The sequence below is a fragment of the Nipponia nippon genome, unplaced genomic scaffold (assembly GCF_047370975.1).
Source record: "Nipponia nippon isolate SJK-2023a ecotype South Korea unplaced genomic scaffold, ASM4737097v1 scaffold_13, whole genome shotgun sequence".
NCBI classification, from domain to species: Eukaryota; Metazoa; Chordata; class Aves; order Pelecaniformes; family Threskiornithidae; genus Nipponia; species Nipponia nippon.
In genome coordinates, this window is record NW_028262324.1 from 1380129 (window position 1) to 1401158 (window position 21030).

The 21030-nt window shown below is 59.4% G+C and overlaps 2 protein-coding genes across 2 annotated transcripts in view; one reads left to right on the forward strand and one right to left on the reverse strand.

The window, feature by feature from the left end:
• Nucleotides 1-8494, reverse strand: part of RBPJL (recombination signal binding protein for immunoglobulin kappa J region like) — a 21147-nt gene extending 12653 nt beyond the window's left edge. Inside the window, exons 1-2 of the mRNA XM_087749614.1 lie at nt 8370-8494; nt 606-681 (exon numbers count right to left, since the gene is read on the reverse strand). Of these exons, the coding sequence (XP_087605740.1) occupies nt 606-681; nt 8370-8397 (104 nt within the window). The 5' untranslated portion in view covers nt 8398-8494. The remainder of the gene's footprint in view (nt 1-605; nt 682-8369) is intronic.
• Nucleotides 549-18007, forward strand: MATN4 (matrilin 4). Its single transcript, XM_087749613.1, has 10 exons — nt 549-649; nt 11060-11177; nt 12553-13122; nt 14942-15064; nt 15161-15283; nt 15423-15545; nt 15995-16408; nt 16765-16917; nt 17666-17782; nt 17940-18007. Exons 2-10 carry the CDS (start codon nt 11102-11104, stop codon nt 18005-18007), a joined length of 1767 nt encoding a protein of 588 aa, XP_087605739.1. The 5' UTR covers nt 549-649; nt 11060-11101.
• Nucleotides 18008-21030: the final 3023 nt, after the last annotated feature.

The following is a 21030-nucleotide window of genomic DNA, read 5'->3' on the forward strand; positions in this document are numbered from 1 at the left end:
AAAAGAGGGGGAAAATAAAAAGAAAAAAAGAAAAAGGTAAAAAAAGCAAAAAAAAAGGCAAAAAAGCGCGCGGGCCTCTCGCGGGCCGCTGGGCCCCCCGCAGGCCAGGGCTGTCAGTGCCCCGGCGGTGCGCAGCTCGGTGCCGGTGCCGGTGCCGCCGCCCCTGCGTGCAGCCCCCGCTCGCCCGCGGGCACCTGCGGGGCCCGGACCCGCGGGGCGGGGGGGGGGTGTGTGTGTGTGCGCACCCCGGGCCCCTCCCGGCTGCCCCCCGCGGGCTCCCCCAGGCTGGGGCGGCGGCCGGACCCCCCCGCCCCGGTCCCCAGCGCTGCCCCGGGGCCGGGCCGTGCCCGCCCCGCCGCCCCCCCGCTCCCCGCCCCGTTAAAAACCGCGCGGGGCCCCGCCGCCTCCCAGCGCTGCTGCCGCCGCGCAGCGCACCGCACCGCCCCGCGCACCACCGCGCTCCGCACCGCGCTCCGCCACGCGCACCACCGCCCCGCGCACCACCGCGCTCCGCCCCGCGCACCACCGCCCCGCGCACCACCGCCCCGCGCACCACCGCGCTCCGCACCGCGCTCCGCACCGCGCCCCGCCCCGCCCCGCCGTACCTGAGCCAGCAGCGCGGCGGGGAGCGGCTCCGCGGCCGGCACGGGTGAGTGAGGGGCTCCGCGGGCACCGCCGCCCCTGCGGGAAGGGAAGGGAGAGGAGGCGGAGGGTGAGGATGGGGGCGAGGATGGGGGTGAGGATGAGGATGGGGGTGAGCCCCAGGATGGGGATGGGGATGGGGGTGAGGATGAGGATGGGGGTGAGCCCGGCCCCGGCCCGGCCCGGCGGGGCTGAGCTGCGATGCTGTGCGCGGCGCCGAGCGCTGCCGCGGGGGCTGGCAGCCTCGGGGGGGCTTTTCCTTGGAGCGGGGCTGGCAGGGAGGGCAGCGGCCGTCCTGGGCACGACGGGCAGAAAGCAAAGCCGGGGGCGGGGGGAGGAAGAGCAGAGCCCTTGACACGGGTTTTATTCCCCAAAGCTGCGGGCTGGGGCCCTCCCGCAGCCCCCCGGCCGCCTGGGCTTGGCCCCCTGCAGCAGGGCCAGCGGTTGCCCTCCCGAGCACGGGGCTGGGGGTAGCCAGCGGGCACCGTACCCCGCTCTGCCTCCGGTGCCTGCGCGGAGGACGTGAACGCCTCTCCGCTGTCGGGACGGCGCAGTTTGCTGCCTGCCTGCTCCGCTCACCTTTTGCCTAGCTTTCGGGCAGGTTCCTGCTTACACAATCGAGGATCTCTTTTAGCAGAGAATAATGAGGCCTGGTACACCTGGGCAAGGCGTACTGAGCAACAGGGGCTCGAGATCCTGCAAAAAGATAAGCTTAAAAGTGCGCCCGAAGTTTGTTATGCACTGTTTCTGCACGACTGGAAAATTGGGTCTGCGCGTACTCATAAATATGTTTGCACAAGCAATCACCCACCTTTGGCTTATAATTCCAACCATTGCACGGGGAAAAATTAGCTTTGGGCACTTTTGTTCCAAGCAATTACATGGGAAAACTTGTTTGGAAAATCAGATTATTCTGCACTCATCGTATCTGTGCTAACACGCAGCCGTCCGAGGTAAGTGGAGCGGAGCAGATAGACGGTGCAGTGGGACGTGCGCCGCCGGGGTTTTCCCCCTCGCTGCGCGGACAGCCCTTGCCGCCGTGCAGGGAGCTGCCGAATCCATCTGGGAGGCAGCGGTGCCGAGCGGGAACCGGCGTTGGTGAGGGCGCTGGCCGGGCCACGGGCCTGTCCCGCTCCGAAGGAAGCCACCGCGTGTGTGGTGGGCCTGGGGGGAAGGGGGCTGCGAGCGAGGAGCCTCTTCAGAGCCCTGACTCTGAGACAAGGCGCACAACTTCACCTCCTCTGCCTAAACCCGCGGGAGTCGTGCTTCAGTCAAGCCCAGTTTATTTATAAAGTTACTATGAAATCCTCCCTGTGGGGGACACAGCATCTATCGGGCATCTCTTGATAGTAAAGATGATTTTTTTTTTCCTTTTTCCAAGAGCGGGAGCAGTTAATCCCAGGCGGCGAGCGTGCAGGTTCTCAGTAACAAGTGGAAAGCAGATTCTTGTGATCTCTGCAGGGATTCATTCGATTGGCATTTGATATCAGCAAAAAGGGGGGGGGGGCACTCTGCTCCCGGATCTCAGCCCTGATATTTGCCACCAGGATGTGGATAAATTTGGCCTCATCCGAAATACAGATTCCCGTCTGGAGGGCACGCAAGAGACCCTGGTGCTTGTACAGAAACGCCACTTTCCATCGAAGCAGGCAGGGTATCGCTGCATCCGACTGGAAAAAGCTGCTGTTGATTTTTGTGGAAGTTGTAACTTGCTTTTTTCTTGAAGAATTAAAGGCGTTTTCTGTGATTAGTACAAGATGGGCTCGGGAGCTGCCCTTGTTGGCGGCGGCAGCCGACAGAAAAGACGAAGCCAACAAGGCAGCCCGTTGTAGGCAATCTGCGGTCACAGAAGATGTTTGTGCTCCGATTGCTCATAACATAGCATTTCCCTTGAGGTTGGCATTAGGGGTTAAAGGTTTTCAAGAGAAGTCTTTGTTTAAACATCTTTAAAGTTTCCAATAGGGGCCCCTTTGTTCGCTTCCCGAGCAGCGTGCCTGCCTTGTTAAAAACTCGGCGCTCATAAAATGCCATTTACAAATGCTTGATGGATAGGGCTGGACACGGAGGGGGAGATAAGTCTGTTTGTATCTACGCGCACACGTGAGTTACGGACAAGCCCTACTGCGAGTGAGTAAAGGGGACCTAGAAGAAACACAGCAAAAAAAAAAGATTGAGGGTGCTTATAAAGAAACTTATAAAAATGAGCTGCTCCCCCCGAAGCAGCCAGTCCCTCTTGTGCCTGGCGTCACCGCGTCTCCTCCAGCCGTGCTCCTGCTGCTCGTCGTTACCGCTCAGGCACCGTGTTTTCTCCTCTTTGGGCTCCAGCAGTAGCAAACCGATGACTGGGGCTCCGCCGGCGGCTGCCGTAAGGGCTCCCCGAGCAGCCGGGCGCAGGGACCCGGCCTCTGCGCTGTGACCTGCTGCGGGCTGGCGGGAGGTGCTCGCACCGCAGGTCTGCCTTTAGGTATCGCGTGACGTTTTGTAGCACTCAGGCGGCTTCGGTTCCCTCTCCTGTCCTGGTTAAATGTGAAGGGTTTAAAACCAGCCCTGTTAAAGCAGGGAGGGTATAGACGTGCGCTCAGGAGACTCCAGGGGCTGGTGCATGGCTATGGCAGTGTGTCCCTGTGGAATGCCCCCGGGCTGCCGTCCCTGATCCTGTGTCTGAAGCTTTCTGGTTCTCGGGCAGCTTGTCCTTCCTGGTGTTTTTTACTGGAGGCCGGATCCATCTTCCCTAGCAACTTTCTGCCTCTGCCTGTGTCTCTTTGTCCGCAAACTTCTGATCTCTGGCCTTCCAAGCCCCTGGCTGCACACATGAATCCATCGCTAACCTGGTCCCCCTGGTGCCCAGCGGGGAGATCCGTAGGGATCAGCTGTGGTCCCTTGCAGAGAGGTGGCAGTGACTCGGTTTCTCTCCAGACTTCAGCCTTCCCGTCTCTGGGCTGTGTCATGCTGCTTCGCTGGTTGATTGCCAATGTGTAAATGCGGGAGTCTTTGAGTTGTAGTCGGCGGACCCGTAGGAGTCCATGGTCTATGGCAGGAATGAGTAGGAGCAGAGCTGTTGACAGCAGAGGTAACCTGCTCTACAAGAGTCTGTGTCTTGGCTGGAAAATTAGCAGGGTCCACAAGCTGAAAAAGATGGAAAAACCCTGCCTTTGGGAATTCACAGCTCCTACACTGGCAGCTGGACTTGGATGGCTGCCCCAAAATGTCACGTTAGACATCCCCCTCGTTCTTCTCTTTTCACAGCATCTTCCTTCGGCTTTAACAGTGGCAGCCAGGACGAGAGTGACACAAAACATTTCAGTCTGCGCTCAAATGCCAGGCAGCAATCTCACTACCGCTCCTCCATTTCACTCTCCCTGTCATCTGCTGAACCTCTCATGTCAAGCTGTTGAGGCAGATGACGGGCTGAGAGCGGCTGCCCCGTGCCCAGGTTCCCTAGAGCACGTCTGGACCTTCCCTCGCCTGTCCGAAGTGCCCTTGCTTCACCCTGGCTGGGTCTGTCCCCTCATCCCGGGATGCAGGTGGGAGAGCCAGCCCATGTCCTGGCTCTGCCACCAGCTTCCCACAGTCTTGAGAAAGTGGCTTTGACGCTTCTGGTCTCTGGTTCCTCATGCCATGCTGTAGGACTCTCCTTGGAGAGCCTCATGAGGCCTGAAAGCCTCAGTGAAGCAACCTCGGGCTGTTCCCTGATCTGTCCTGGAAGCGAAGACCTCGTAGGCACCTTCGGCAGGAACTCGGTAGATGCAGCAGAATTAGATGATCTCGACTAGTTGCTCACCGGTTGACCAGAAAGGGCTAATCTCACGTGGGGGTTGAGGTCAAGCGGTCCTCAGCCATGGCCCCAAGTGCTGCCCTGAGTCCCTGGGGAGGTCTCGCAGGAGGTTTCCACACAGCGTCTGTGCGTGCTGACGGCGACGGGATGATGCTGAGGCACAAGGGTCCCCAGGGCACCTGCTCTTCGGTGCGGGCAGAAGTGAGGCCACTGCCGCGCTCTGCAAGTCCTTCTCTGGTGCATCTCCGGTGGGCTGACAGCATCCTGGTCCTGGAACAGCAGCTCTCCCACCGCCCTGCCGTCAGAGGGACGCGGCAGCCGTCAGGTTAGGTGGGAGCAGTTTCCCCTGCTACCTGTGGGGTTCTCCCTGTGAAAAGTATCTAGGCAGAATTCAACCAGCTTGCTTTTCTGTCTTGAGGAGGGCCGAAAAGTCTCCGCATGCTTTTCTGCAGCCGCCAAACGCTCCTCACTTTCTGCTATTTCAATTAAGCACATAGGGATGGGTAGGATAAAGGGGAGAGGCACAAGAATATTCTCCTGGCGTGTTTCCTTATGCCAACACATTGAGTCACGTCTCCAGAGTGAGAAATATGATATAAAGATTTAGAGAAGGAGGTCAGGCAATGGATGTATGATTGCGGGGCTGAAATAGCAGGCGCTCTCTGTGGTTGTCTGTGCCGTGTAAGCTTGCTGGAGGTCAGCTGGGGATATTGGTCCCAGCAGATTTGGGAGACAGACGTCCTGTTAGTAACTGTCAATCTCATTGCTTAGAGATACCGGCTCTGCTGCATCAGGAGCTCAGCTGACAAACTCTGCACCGGCCCAGGAGCTGCTCCGGGACATTTCTGTTTCCTTTGTGGCTGAACATGCATATTTCTGGGGAAAAAAAAATGCTCTCTAACACCTTCCTCCCAGAAGAAGAACTTGGGCAATGGATTGCTGCCTCAGCTTCTGGATGGCCCAGACCTCCTTCTCTCCCCAGCTGGAAGTCTCTTGGCCCAGTTCAGCTCTCCTCCAGGGGCCCGGTTGCAGAAGAGCATTTGCTTTTTAAAGAGAGTCAGCAAGGTGGGTCTTCCCCCTGTTGATCGCTCTTCCTCAAAATCTAAAAGTATTCCAAGATCCATCTAGTTTTGCTTAAAATACCAGTTAGGAGCAGGGCTGAGTTTGCCTGTCATGCAGCTCAGGGGACAAGTGCAGCCTGAGGTCTGCGTGGGATGGAGAGGAACAGAGAAATGCCACCAGCAGTCCTGAAATAGGAGCCATCTCTTGACACGATTAGTTGAACAAGGGGAATTGGCTGACCATCCTTTCCTCTTGGCTGGATCTTTAACACGCGCTTCGAAAGGCCGTGTTTAATTTGCAAGTGAATATGGCATTTATCCTTGCCAGCTGTGGCCGCAGCAGCCCAGGTACGGCGTGGTTCAGTCCAGAGGCTGGCTGGGCAAGAGGCTTTCCTCCTAGCTGAGTTGCAGAGCGCTGGGAGGTCTTTTAGAGGTAGGCTGGTGGCAGAGAAAGACCACATGTGCTGTCATGGAGAACATCTGAAAGGGGATGCTCTGTCCATTGCCGCACCCAGCATTTCCCTCCCAAGGGGGCTTCAAATGTCGTCTCATTGTATAAGCCTGTCGGGACTTGGATGATGTTAAGGCCATGAGCTGTGAGACAAAGACGGCTGTCGCTCAGCCTGCAAATGGACCTGGACAAGAAACCCGTCTTCCTCCCGCCCTCCCTGTGAATATCCGAGTCCTGGGGAGTGCAGGAGCGGGCCCCATAAAACGGGGAATTGGCTTTCGGGGGAGCAAGGGAGAGAAAGAGAAGTCCCTTCTGCATCCCGCAAGGTTTTCCTGTTACAGCACTCCTGCCGATTTGCTCCTCTTGGGTTTGAAGCTGTGATGTGCTGTTTGAGAAACACAGCCTTATTTTTCAAACAACGTGTCCTTCCAGGTGGCACTTGGCCTAGTAAAGCTGCCACAGCGTTGTAACCGGAGAGGACTGTGATGTCCTGGAAAGAGTCTGCTCTTGTTCTCCCACACGTGTGTTTGGGAAGAACCAAGACACATCAGTCCTTGAAAAGGGGGAAAAAACCATTTTGGGCTGGAAATTCATGCCGTTTCCCTGGTCTTGATGTGCTTGTGCTCCCTGACTCTTCCTTGCTCTGAAAACTGCACTGCTGTCCTCTCTCGTGGGATTTGCACCTCGTCACCCAGCTGCCGCGGAGGATGAGCACTGAGACACTAGAGCTGTGATTGAGTGCAAGGTCAACGCTGCCTGTAAAATGGTCCTGAGGGTAGATTCAGCGCTCACGGGCAGCAGAGGCACCGCTGGGAGCTGTGCACCTGCAGGCAGGGAGCACCTTGAGACTGGGGATTGTGTTGGGAGAAGCCAACCTTTGGGCAGCCCTCCAGGAGAGGGCGGATCCAGCTCCAGGGCTGTCCCGTCCCGGGCCTCATCCGTTCACACAGCTCGACGGTCTTGCAAATATATGTGAGACGTTGCAAAGCATGCGCCAGCCATCCATCGGGGTTTCCACAGCAAAATCTGACATCAAGAGGTGCCTCCAGGTTGATGTAAGTTGTCTGCCTCTCTCCAGGGAGCTCTGGTTGCTTTGTTGTCCCCCATGCCTGGGGCAAGACACGCTTCGGTCATCCTCTCTTGGTCCACATGCACTTTTTGGGCAGCCTTTCTCTCGGGCACAGACCTGAAGGATGACTTGCTGTCCTGCTGAGGACATGAAAATTTGTCTCCCCATCCTCCAGCCTGAGGCCAGCTCTTGCTGTCTTTCTGCTGTTGTCCTGGCGTGACTCTGGTGTCCTAAGCACAAGGAGTCTGTGTCCAGGCTCCTGAGCCTATTTTGGTTTTTTTTTTTGACACTTTCATCAAATAACTCCGATGTGGGAGTTGAATTATGGCCTGCCAGAACTGCCTGCTTGAGTCTCCGCAAAGAAAAGCCCTGCAGAACAAAACAGGGTACGTGGAGAGGCAGGCGAGGCGGATGAGTCTCAGGAACATCACGTCTAGGGCTGCTCTACCATTGGCCAAGGTTTCCAGCACAGAAATATGTGCTGTTAGCTGGTAGCACATGCGGCATCAGTGCCAGGCACCCCTGCCATGCATGCCCAGGCACACCGTGCGTGCCTCCTCCCATGCACGGGCACGCCGCAATGGGGCAGCCCTCCGGCTTTGCTCGTGTTGGGTAACGGCGTGCTCAGTCAGAGGCCCCTGGCTGTGCCCCGCTCCTTGCGATGCACGGCGATCCCTCATCCTGGCTTCTCGCGGGGTCTGGAGCCAGGGCGGAGCTGCTGCTGCTGCTCCCACAACGTGCCAAAGGTCTGCCAAGCCCAGGCGGGTGGCTGGAGTTGTGTGGGTTTTGCCGTAAACAAAAATCAAAACAAAAGGTTGATGTGCCCAGATGTATGAAATCTTGCATGTGGTTGTACCTGAGACCTGGCTCATGACTCCACAGCCGTGGTCCACAACCTGCTTTCCTCCTTGTGACGCTACGGTCGGGGCTTTTCCTGGGCTGTGAATGCACGGCCACCTCCTGAGCCTTTCACCCCTTCTTTCTCCATCTACTTCATCCCCTCCACAATTCAATATATAAAGCCCCCACCCCTGTCACAACGAGGAGGGCACAGAGCCGGCTGCATCCCTCGCCCTGCTCCCTGCCATGCCCTCTCCTTCGGGCTTGCCTAGGGAGGATGCGCCCAGGTCCGACCTGCGCGGGTGAATCAGAAGGGGAATATTCAGAGCATTTCTGTTAACCTGTAGCCAGGCGAGAGCTGCCAAGGAGGCCACGCTGAAACCCGAAGCGGCTGTTTTTCCCGAGACTCAGCACTTGGCAGGGAGAGCAGACGGACAAGTGGCGGAGTGGGGAGGGATGCAAGCGCCCTGGGGGCAGCGCTGCTGGCAGAGGTGCCATGGGAAGGTGCCCAAGGAAGGCATGCCAGCTTACCTGTTTGCCTCTGGGAGTTCATCTCCATGTCCTCCTTGTCCAAGATCACGAGGAGAGTCAAGAGGAGGCTGGGGTCATTGCCGACCCTTCTGTCCTTACACGTGGCTCTTCCCTTGGTCACCCTCTTTGTGCCATGTACTGAGCATCTCCTTCAGCAGGGACAAGCGATGCCTGGTTTTCCCCTTGCGCTGCTCAGAAGGGTCAGGAGATGGTCCAAGGGTCCCTCTCGGCTCAGCCGCCGCAGGGTTTGGCTGAGCCAGCCCAGCCGGCAGCGCTCGCCCCGCCTGGACCTTTTTTCCTTTATAACTCAGCGTTATCTCAAGGTCTCTGGCGCTGCAGCCGGCGCCGTGTTTGCCTTGCCTCACAGCACCTGCCTGCCAGCCGGTCGCTTCCCACCCATCTCCCTCCCACTTCCGGGTGGTGACGGGGGCTGGGGGGCGTGGGAGCCTTTGGGGTGGGGGGAACCCCCACGGGGCTGCAAGTCAGCCTGGTGCTGCCAGCCCCGGGGGATTGAGGACAGTGAGTAGCCAGGGAAGTTGCCCAGCACGGGATGGTGGGAGAGATGCTCGGGGTCATCTGTCCCGTCAGCTTTGCCTCCCCGTCCCCATCAGCCGTGCTGCTGGGGCAGGGCTGGGTGCTCTGTTGAATTGTGGACCAGGGCACTGTCCCAGCCTGGGTCTCTGCTGCCAGGACCGGTGCTGGATGCACGGCTGAGCTGCCGTGCCCTGCCCTGTCCAGGCAGCATCAGCCCCTCCAGCCGCGGGGAGTGCCAAGACTTCATCCAAAGCTGAGATGCTGTTAAAAATAGATCAGTCGTGAACTGGTTTTCTCCTCCTTGGTTCCTGGCCCGAGAGCTCATTCCTCTCCCTGGGCTGGCTTTGAAGCTATCTGAATGCTGCGAGACACAGGCTGCATGCCAGCCTGCCATTGCAGGGAGGCTGGGAGAGCGGAGAGCTGCAGAAACGTTAGAGGTGGCATAGCTGTCCCCAAAATATTTAGCAGTTAGTGAGTGCTTTCTCCCAAAAAAAAAGCATTGCTGGAAAAAGAATCTGCTAAATGGGGAAGCGAAGCTGGGACAGGAGGGGCCATTTGCTCCTCCGCTTGCACGTGGTGCTCTGGGGAGGGGGCACAGGCACCCACACGCTCCCGGCTGGTGCCGCTGCCAGCGGGCCACAAAGCGATGCTCGCCTCGGCCCCGCGGCTTCCCAGAAAACGCCTGCCCTCGGCCCTGCAGCCCACAGCAATCCGCCGGCCCCCGCACCACGCGGCTCTGCAGGAGCTCCCGACGCCTGCTGCGGAGCCGCCACGTCCTGGGCTGCTCACGCTCCCTGGGAAAAGGCCGTGTCTCCCACTTTCAGACTGGTATTCTGGATCCCAGCTTCCTTTTCTGTCCTAATTCTTCAATATCATTTTTCAGGTGTGAACACTGAGTCTGGCGACAATTTTAAGATGCAGCTGTGAAACCTATTATCAGCATTGCTGCTATCAAATACATGAGGTTCAGGGCTGCACGTAACCACTGAGCAATTAAATGGCAACCCTGGTGATGAATTACAACTGAGACCTCCTGGGGCTAAATAAATATCGGCTGATAACTACCGATAAAATTAATTTCCATGTGCTTTTTTTTTAAAAGCACCCTTCCAGTACCTGTGCCCGGCCGCAGCGCTGCACGTCTCCCAGGGGAAGCAGCGTTAACTGTGGCATTTCCCCCCCCGGCACCTTGGGTTTCCAACCGGAGCTGGAACATAAATAAAGTAAATAAATCCGTGTCCCTGCAGGAGCCAGGCAAGGGCAGGGAAAGGCAAGGCAAGGCAAGACAGAGGCGGGCAGGGAGGGAGGCAAGTGACAAGCTGAGGTTTTGGGTAACCGGTCTGAATGTCTTTCCCCCAACTATCCCACCTCAAATGCATGAAAAACTGTTGGGGTGCGGAGCGTGCCTTGGAAAAGCCAGCAGGACGGGGAGAGCCGCAAAGCGCTGGTGACAGAGCAGTGGGGTCCGCCGGGGTGTTGCGAAGAAGGAGAGCAGCAGGCTTCACCCAGCACCCTGCCTGGGGGGACGGGTGGCAGCCCATCTGCGTGGGCACCAGTACGCCCTGTGCCTGCGGTGGCTTCTGCTCCCTGCTCTCCAAAGGTAGCTTGGAAAAAGGTAGAGAATAAATTTATGGAGCTTCTTGGAAAAATGGTCTTTGCCAGTGACTTTGAGAGACTTCTGAGTAGGTTTTGTCTGTGCTGGCGTTTCATCTGGGGGCTTCTCTTCCCAGCACGTTGCCGCGCAGAGGGAGCGTCAGGAGGGCTGGTGCTCCACAGCCCCGGGTGCAGCTTTCCCACTCTCCGGCTGGCTGCGGAGAGCAGCCGCACCGCCAGTGAAAAAGCATTTGGCTGAACATCCCATCCGCCTGGTTTGCAAGTGAAAATAAGGCTTGTCCCATGGCCAGCTCCACCCAGAGCAGAAAATCAGACCCTTTGGCAGATAGTTGCTACTGTAATGAAATTTAGCTGTGCTGAGACTGCCAGTCCTTGAATGGGAGAAGTCCCACGTGGGTTCAGAGAAGTTTGGGGATGAGTCTGTCCCAACTGCTGCTGCTCAGGGCTTTTGGCACTGCCTGGGGACTCCCAGCACAGGTGAGCGTGGCCCCGCGGCTCAGCCCACCCTCAGCACTGACTGCAATGTCGTCTTCTCCCCGCAGCGAGTCCCCCCCAGCCCCGGAGCCGTGTGGTCTGGCAGTGCCATGATGAAGCTCCTGCCCATTGTCCCTCTCCTCCTGCTTCTCCTGATGATGCTGGAAGCCAGACCAAAACCTGGAGGTGAGCCCCGGCCGGTGGGAATTGCCTGCAGGAGAGAGAAGTGAGTCTGTCAGGGCCATGAAGCCCTCGGAGGATGGCTTGCTGCTTGAGGTGGGGAGACCTGATGCTGCTTCTTCGGGGGCAGCCCCAGGAGGATGGAGGATCCCCCCAGGCGTGGGACCTGAACTTCCCAGCGCTGCCCAGTGAGTGGGAGCCCAAGCCACACCCAGCACAGTGGCTCCGGTGCCACTTTCTCCGGTCACGTCCTCAGCCTTGGCCCAGCCGAGCCTCAGGGCTCATTGCCCTCCTGCCCGCAGGCTCCGACCTCGGCAGGAGGCACAGGCATGAGGGGGCCCCCCTCCCTCCATGGGTCTCCTGATGGGGGGACAAAGCAAAGCCAGGGGCACCAGCCTCTCTCCTCCCGGGGCAGAGGGAACAAAAACAATTCCAGTTTAATAACAGTGAAGGCACCGAACAAAGAAAGGAGTGGGTATGTCTCTGAGACCTTCAGAGCAGTTGAGCTGACAGCCCGGGTCTGGGCACCGTCCCAAGGGGACTCAAAGTGTTTGCTTACCATTAGGGCCAGATTCTTCCAGGCTTGGGTGCATGCAAGCCAAGCAAAATATGTTCATTGGCATTTCACTTGCTAAACGCTCGCCTGGTTTGCACTGGAAGTAGCACCCATATGTCCAAGAGAGGCTCTTTGGCTCCATCTCCGCCATGTGCGCGCCCTGAGCTGTGCTTTTCACTGTCTCATTTTCTGCCCTTAAAAAAAAACCCAAACCAACAAAGCAAGCCCTCATTGTAGGCAGAAACTGTCAAAATGCAGTAAAACAGGGGAGGCTGGAGCTGCGGGGGAACAGAAGAATTGCCCAAAGCAGTGTTTTCATGCCCGGCACCGCAGCAGCAGGAGCCTGCGCAGTGCAGGGGTCTGGAGCAGGAGCTGCAGCTTGCAGAGGACAGCGCGAGGGCTGGCTGCTTTACACTTTAATGCTCTGATTTGCCGCTGCCTAAACCTGTGCCTAAACCTGGCCAAGGCAGATGCCGACAGAGGGGCATTTCTACAGCCTCTGGGGCTGTCAGCTGTGAAAAGGCAGGGAGCAGGAGCTGGGTCTGGCTGCAGGGACAGTGTCGGGGAGGAGGGGACAGTGCCATTTCCCCACAGCCCCACGGCCAGGGCATGTCTCCCCTGCCTGTTGTCCCTGCTCCCGCTCTGCCAGCACCCTCCACGGGTTTATTTGGCAGGGGCAAAGTGCTGGTCTGTGGGGGCTGCCCAGACCTGCCCTCTCCATTTGCACTGAGCACCCCTCCAGCCACCCAACGGGGATGTCTCCGCTCCCAGCCCTGCTCCCCACAGGCAGCCGTGAGGCTGAACCATCTCTTTGCCCTCTTCCAGCCCTGAAGTGCAGGACGGGTCCCCTGGACATCATGTTTGTGATCGACAGCTCCCGCAGCGTGCGCCCCTTCGAGTTTGAGACCATGCGGCAGTTCATGATGGACATCATCGGCAGCCTGGACGTGGGCCCCAATGCCACGCGGGTGGGGGTGATCCAGTACTCCAGCCAGGTGCAGAACATCTTCTCCCTCAAGACCTTCTTCACGCGGGCGGACATGGAGGAGGCCATCAACAACATTGTGCCGCTGGCCCAGGGCACCATGACGGGGCTGGCCATCCAGTACGCCATGAATGTGGCCTTCACCACGCAGGAGGGCGCACGCCCTCTGCACAAGAAAATCCCCCGCATCGCCATCATCGTGACGGACGGACGGCCCCAGGACCGTGTCACTGAGGTGGCCACCCAGGCCCGGAATGCTGGCATCGAGATCTATGCTGTAGGCATCCAGCGGGCAGACATGAACTCGCTGCGGGCCATGGCCTCGCCGCCGCTGGAGGAGCACGTCTTCCTGGTAGAGTCCTTCGAGCTCATCCAGCAGTTTGGGAAGCAGTTCCAGGACAAGCTCTGCGGTGGGTGAGAGCCAGGGCTGCGGGGTGGCAAGGGTTGCCCTGGTGCCTGCTCCTCATCCAGGCTAGAAGGTGACCTTCAGAGGGTGTTTGGGGTGGCTGCCTTTGCTAGGAGCAGCGTGGACAGGGAAGCGGCCTCCACGATGGGATGCTGGGACAGACGGCCCTTCTTCTTGCTCACCTTTCCTCTGCTGGGCAAGATAAAGAAAGCTTCAAAAGCATTGCAAGCAAGCGCTCTTCTTCATCTGTGCCTGGTAGCTCTGCCCCAAGCCAGGACATCGTGGCAGCAGTGATAGGAATATTAAAGAGCAGACAATGTGGAGCTTGTTTCCCTGGGTGCGATGGGGACGGGTGTCACATCCCAGAGCCCCGCATACATTTCGACGTAGCTCTAGCAGGGTCCCCTCCTATGCAGACACGTGCATGGCATCTGCCAAATGCACATTTGTGTTTAATAAAGCCCTGGCCGCGTGGTGCTGCTCTGGAGCGTCCGGCCGGTCTCGGCTGGGAGCCGGCAGGCTGGTTCACACCGTGGCCATGCTGGCGCGGGTCGGGAGCTCACAGGCTGGGACCTGCCTGTCCCCCTCCGTACTGGCGGGCTTTGCCGGAGACCCGGCTCTGCAGCGGGCTGGCGAGACCTTGCTCACGCTCTCTGGCATCTGTGGAAGGGCAGAAGGCAGCTGCCAGCCTCTTTCAGGCAGCATTTCCCAGCCAGGGGCACATACGTGCCTGCGGGGCTGCGTTAGTGCCATGGTGTGTCCCCGCTTGCTGGGGCAGGGGTCCAGGGCTGATATTGCCCCCCGGGGCCCTGATGTGCTCCTGTGCCTGACGCCTTTGCTTACAACGCCCTGCCTGTTGCCTGCCTGCCCTGCGTCCGCATCCCGGCCAGCTCCGCAGGCTCCTGGCCGCACAGACACACAGACCTGGCTCCTTCAGCATGTTCCAGCTGAGCTCAAGCTTTCGCTTACTCAGCTCAAGCTGTCAACAGTGTCAATTAATATTGAGCGCTGGTTTAGTACTCGGGTAGATCTGAAAGCCGAGGCAGTTCAGAAACCTGCCCCGTGCAGTGTCCCTGTCCATGCACTGGAAATCAGTGGGTGAGCACTGGGGCTGGAAGGGCTGGGGCCACGCAGGTCATCCCGGTGGGTTCAGCTACGGGGACAGGGTGGGTGCTGGAGCCGGAGTCTCCGCACATCTGGGGTGCCCGTGGGCTGCTCTGATGCCCTTTCTGTCTTGCAGGGGTGGACATGTGCGTGGAGCAGGAGCACGGCTGCCAGCACAGCTGCGTCAGCACCCCTGGCTCCTTCTACTGCGAGTGCAACCCAGGCTACAGGCTCAACGTGGATGGAAAGACCTGCTCCTGTAAAAACCCTCTTTTTATCCTAAATCTCGTAGAGGACTTGTAGTTACAGGTCTCATGAAAGGAAAGTGAAAGGCAGCAGAGGACCCCGCAAGGCCAGCAGCAGCCTGGGTGCTGCCTCTTGGGTCTGTAACGGCTGTGGATGGTGGTCAGCACTGCTAAATCCTGGTCACCTCTCCGGGGTGGGACACCCGGGGCTCACGTGGGCACGACCAGCTGCCTGTCACCCGAGGGAGCTCCAGGCAGCGGGTACCAGAGGACGCATGTCCCAGCCCAAGTACACGGTGTTTTGGCCCTGTATTTTGAGTGCAAAGCTGTTTGGTCAGTTCTGGCCACCGCCCTGGGACTTTTCCTCCTTGTCTCAGGGTGCTGGGAGCTTCCCTGAAGCCCTGGAGCAGTCCCTGCTCGGCTGCCCCGGGGAGACCGGGACAGGAGGGTGACAGGTGTCCTGTTCCCCCGCAGCCATCGACGCCTGTGCAGATGGGAGACACGGCTGTCAGCACCAGTGCGTCAGCGCTCGTGGCTCGTACTCGTGCCGCTGCCGCGCGGGTTACTACCTCAGCCAGGACAAGAAGAGCTGCAGTAGTAAGTGTCCCTCTCCTGTCCCTTCTTCATTTGCTTCTCGCTCTCCCTCTTCTTTTGTCTTTCCCTTTCTGCCCACCTTTCTCCTTCTCTCGCCAGTGATCGATTACTGCAGCTTCGGAAACCACAGCTGCCAGCACGAGTGCGTGAGCATCCCCAACGGGCACTACTGCCGCTGCCGCAGCGGGTTCACGCTGCAGCCCGACAGCAGGTCCTGCAGGGGTACGTCCCGGCACAGCGGCACAGCACAGGCTGCGGTGTACGGCAGCTACCTTGTCCTGCCTGGTCCCCAGGGGAAGGGCTATTCCTGGGCCACCCGGCCTGGACAGGGATAACCCTGTGCCCTTGGCTTGTCTTTCAGCCACCGACCTCTGCAATGGGGTGGATCACGGCTGCGAGTTCAAGTGCGTGAGCACCGAGGGCTCCTACCGCTGCGTGTGCCCCGAGGGCCAGCAGCTCCAGGCTGATGGCAAGGCGTGCAGCAGTGAGTACCAGGACACAGCTCTTGGCATCCTCCTCGTCTGGGCTCTGTGCTCCTGGCGAGGACTTACCTGAAAGTAGGCTGGGGTTCTAAGTGGGACTTTGTCTGAGCTGGGTTGGAAGAGGATGGAGAGCTGGCTGGGCTTGGGGAAGCGCCCCGGCTGCTGCGGGGAGGGATGCGGGCTTGTGTCGTCAGAGACATGGCCCAGAAGATGCAACAGGAGCTTTGAGGAAAGGTTCAGGAAAAGGGAGACATAGGAGGGATTTTCAGGGGATGGTAGGGTGGCAGTGGAGGTTTTTGGGCTGAGACCCCTGGGCACGCTTTGCCCCACTTTCCGGCCTCACCCCCGCTGCAGATCCAGGGGGTCCACGCCCTGCCCCAGCCCTGGGCATCTGCACCCTGACGGTGCCCAGCCAAGCCGGTCCCTTCTCACCTTCCCCCTCTGCCTGCAGAGTGCAGGGCTGGGCACGTCGACCTGGTGATGGTGATCGATGGCTCCAAGAGCGTCCGGCCCCAGAACTTCGAGCTGGTGAAGCAGTTTGTGAACCGCATCGTGGACCTGCTGGAGGTGTCCCCCCATGGCACACGGGTGGGGCTGGTGCAGTACTCCAGCCGTGTCCGCACCGAGTTCCCCCTCAACAAGTACCACAGTGCGGACGAGATCAAGAAGGCGGTGATGGAGGTGGAGTACATGGAGAAAGGCACCATGACGGGCCTTGCCCTCAAGCACATGGTGGAGCACAGCTTCTCTGAGCTGGAAGGTGCCAGGCCTCTCTCCCACAACGTGCCCAGAATCGGGCTCGTCTTCACGGACGGGCGCTCCCAGGACGACATATCTGAATGGGCCAGGAGAGCAAAGGAGTCAGGTGCGGGCAGCTGGGGAACCCCCAATTGCAATGCTTTGGGCATCTCAGGATGGTTCCTCAGGGTGGCTGGCTCTTGGGGAGACTGCAGCATCCAGCCTTAGGGTGCTGCATCGCCTGGGTCCGCAGGGGCAGACCTGCCTCTGCCATGGTCGCAGGGTGCTCTGGGCAGCACCCTTCATGCAGCAGCCTGCACCGCAGCAGTGTTGCTGTGCTCCTGCCCATCCTTCCCAAATTCCTGCGATGTATTTGGGAAGCCCAGGGGAAATCCTGCATCCTCAGCTTTGCTCCCTCTGGGCTTGGGGCTGCTTGATGTGGGGTGGCTGGCACAGCGCTCAGGATCTGTCCTTGCCGCGCAGGGATCGTCATGTTTGCCGTGGGTGTTGGCAAGGCTGTGGAAGAGGAGCTGAGAGCCATCGCCTCCGAACCGGTTGAGCAGCACTTCTCCTACTCAGCAGACTTCACCACCATGACCCACCTCGTGGAGAACTTCAAGCTGAACATCTGCCCAGGTGGGAGCCCTCCTTTCCCTGCAGAGCGGGTGGGGTGGTTTGTGTGGCTGTCATCCTGTGTCTCGTGCCCCAGGGCTGCTGTGAGCCATGGGTATCTCAACCTCCCCAGGCTGTGGTGGGTATAGAGGTGGGTTTCAGGGAGGGACTGCGAAAGGAGCAGGTGGAGCTGGGGGGTTCAATGCAAAAGGGACGGCGTGTGAGCGGCCGCCCCAGTGCTGTTGCACGGGCAGAGTCTGGGGTCGCACCCTGCCTCGAGGGATGCTGCCCCAGCTCCGAGGATGGCCTGTCTTCTCGTCCAGACCTGCGCTTCTGCTGCTGCCGGGTGCAGGAGGACCACGATGGGTCACTGTGAAGGTCTCCCTGCCCTGGAGCAGGCTGGGGCTCCCCAGTGCTCTTGGGACCCTTGGGGGCTCCCATGGGGCTGCAGATGTGGGGTCAGCGTCCCCCCCGCCACCCCGGCTCGAAGGCGAACCAAAGCTCCGCGCTGGCTGTCCTCGGCATGCTGTGACCACCCCAGCTCCGCGGGATGCTGGTGGGATGCCTGGCAGCGAGCTTGCTGGGCTAGCAGGGATGGAGCTTGGTGCAAAGGAGCAAGGCTGGAAAAAGGCGAAAATGGGAGAGCCCCAAGGCTCAGGTCCAGCCCTGGCGGGTGGCTGCAGGGAGAAGGGACTCATGCTGCGCGGGAGCAGGGCAGAGCCAGGCACCCAGGGCTATGCCTCTGACTGCACCCAAACCCCCACGGTCACAGAGGAGGGCAAAGGGGAGACGGAGATCCGCAGCCCCTGCGAGTGCGAAGCGCTGGTGCAGTTCCAGACAAACACCGTGGCCATCCTGCAGAGCCTGACGGAGAAAAATATCCTTTGGGGTGATGCCTGGGCTTGCCGGGGTACAGGGCAGCCTGGGGACAGCCCACATGCAGGGAAGGAAGGGATGGATAAATGGGAGTGGGAAAAATTTTAGGTTCCTTCAAGGGGAAAAAGCCGTTTGCGTACCAGACCGTCCGGCTCACGCTGTTTCCTTAGCACGTTCACTTGCTCAGATGACAGCCAGGCTCCAAGATTTGGAAAAGCAGATTGCCAACAAGAAGTGAACAGCCGGAGGGCTGCAGCGCTCGGACGGGGCACGGGGACGCACAGTAGCTACGTGGCATTGTTATTGCTAGGTTATTGTAAAGCATGTGTTTGTTCTTGTATCGCACAATCCCAAGGGGGATGCGGAGTGTATTTAAAAAAACAAAAATCCTAAAAAAAAAAAGCAAAAAAGAACTTGAGCAAAAACCCCTGCTGTGAAGCCAAGGGGTTCAGCCTTTGCTGTTGCCTCGTTCCTCCGAACTGGCAGGTCTGGGATGAGGTGGGATGTCTGCATGGGCAGGCTGGGCTTTGACCGAGGAGACGTGACAGCCGGCCTTTTCCCAAAGCGCTGGGATGAACCAGCCCCTGCGCAGCTCCCCGGCCCCCAGCACCCAAGAAGTTGCTTTGCAAGAGAAAAAGCCTGCAGTGATTGCACCCAGAGAGCTTCTGCCATCAGCGTCCGCTGCCCAGTGGCGGGGCAGGGAGAGCCGGGCACCGCGGGCAGTGCACGGGGACGCGCGCCCTCCGGCTCACCCGGCTGGCTCCGGCGCGGTGCCCAGGTCTGCGCCCGTGGGGAAGCAGGAGGCAGGGATCGGCAGATCCCCTTGCCCCTGTTTTGGCAGAATTGTTTGGGAATTGGTTATTATCTTGTTTGGTTTTTTTATCACATAGCAAAATGGTAATAATTCTTTCTATAAATATCTACGTGTGTGTGTATATATATATATATAAAATTTCATTTTGAGAGCAGGGTAGTGCTATTTTTAAACATTTCTTTTATATATGGAAATTTCTGTCCTGACAATAAACACCCTGAAGATTTGTATGACATGTCCCTCTCCTTTCAGCTGGGCTGTGGAGGCATCTCTGCATCAGAACAGGGGCCTCTGGCTTCTGCAAAGGCTCCCTGTCCTCAAGCTTCAAAAATCCTTCAGGAAAATCCTTGCTCCATGGGCACCCCAGGATGCTGCAGACCGGCCTCGGCTGGGGGGAGCCAGCGTGGCACGGGCGCCGTGTCACCGTCCCCAATGCCTGCACTTGTGGGAGCACGGGGAGCTCAGTGCCTGCTTTATGGGGGTGTAAACGTGCCAGGTCAGTGGTGCAGGGCCACTTACACCCCTGGGGGATGTGGTCCTGGTGCCGGGATACATCTGCTTGGGGCAGGAGAACCAGCGAGCTCCCTGGCGGGCTGCACGGGGAGGGATGCCGAGGAGCCTTCGCCTGCAGGTGCGTGGTGCAGAGGTGGCCTTTTAATCACAGGAGCCCACCTTGGTGTAGCCCCCGTGGCCCGCACCCAGGACAAAGGAGGGCTGCACTTAATCCTGACTGCAGGCAGAGGCTGTGGATAGGGACAAGGACCGGTTTTTGGAGGGGCCATCATGTACCCACCTTGCTTGCTGGTCCCGTACCCAGGAGGTGAGAGCAAAGCAGGACTGAGAGGAGCTAGTGCTGCTGAACTAGCAATTTGTGCAGGAGGCATTTGTGTCCCCGGGGGGCTCGGGGGGCTGGGCAGGGTCCTGGGCCGCCCCAGACTGGAGGGAGGAGGAGGAGGTTTAGAGCCCTGGGCTCACAGTGCTTCAGCACAGCTCCTTTCCTCCAGGACGCTCTTGGTGGCTCCATTACGCACCTTGACCAATTTGCTTTGCAGAGCCTGGGTGCTTCCGCTGCTGTGAATGTTCCTGGTGGGTTCATAGGGCACCTTCAGGGGTGGCTGTGGGGGCCACGTCCTGCTGGTCCCCCCTCCAGGAGCGGTTTGCTCCATGGGACTTGTGTCCTGGGGGGTGAGAGCTGGGGCGCGGGGAGGTTTTGTGTGCTTGCGGCTGGGATATGGAGCTGAGGAGCAGGAGGCTGAAAGCAGATCCCGGACTGGGGCGTGGGGCTTGCTGGGACTGCTCCGGGGAGAGGGGCTGGGAAGCGCTCAGGTCTCTGCTTTACGAGGAAAGGAGCAGCTTTTTCCACATGCCATCAAGAGCAGTGGTTCCCCAGTTCAGCATGGGGCTTTGATGGCTTGTGAGCAGGGCTCCTGTCCCAGTTGGCATGGACTGGGGCATCTGTAACCTTGTTATATTTGTTTGCTGGGCCGGCAAATGAAGCACTGCTGATTAGCTCTGTGCACATCCCACCCGGCAGCCCCACGTCCCATCCACGCACCCCTCCAGCCCCCACAGCCCTCTCACCCCCCCGCAGCCCAGCAGACAGCCTTGGGGGGCCTAGCTGAGGGGGGATTTGGGGGACAGCATCCCCGGGACAGGCTGGGGGATCGCATCTGGTCCTGCAGAGCCTCGTTGATGGCTTTTCACTAGGTGGCACCAGACACCAGCGCCAATGAGGGTGCGCTGGGCTGGGGGCACCCCCTTCTCGGGGCACCCCGAGGTGGCGGACCCGGTCTGGGGGCGAGCGGAGCAGCCTCAGCCATGAGCTGGGGCTGGATGGACGGAGCCGGGCGTCGCATCGCCTGGAAGGGCACAAGGGCTGTTGGGGGGCACACGGTGACCCTCGGGTGCTTCGCGCACCCTGCTCAGGCTGGGGCTCGGCCAAGCAGAGGGACCGGGGCTGCTGGCCTCCCTCCGTGCCATCCCTGGGCACAACGAACCCAGGACCCCGGCCTGGCTGGGAAATTGCAGCGTCAGGCGGCATCCTCGGCGCTGCGCAGCCCAGGCCTCGCTGCCCGGGGAGGAGGCTCCCGAAGCGCTTTTCAGGGAGGAGAGCGTGAGCAGCGTGGGATGGGGACGGCTCTGCGGGACCCCGGGGCAACGGGCGCTGCACGCGTGGCAGAGCGCAACGCGGGGACTGCGGGCGGTCCTGTGCACAGAAGTGCCACGTCTGGGTTATTCCGCGGGAGTTTGCCATAGAAGCAGATTTTAGACTTTGCCCCTATGGACTTGCTATGGATAAAACACGACCAAAAGTCCTTCAAGACAGATTTCTTCCCCCCAGCTTCTCTGCAGCTGAACCCAAGCCTGCTCCTTGGTGTCTTCTCATCCCGGGGAGGTACAGCCCCAAGCACCACCTCGGCCGGATCCTGGCACCAGCTGGGAGCCCA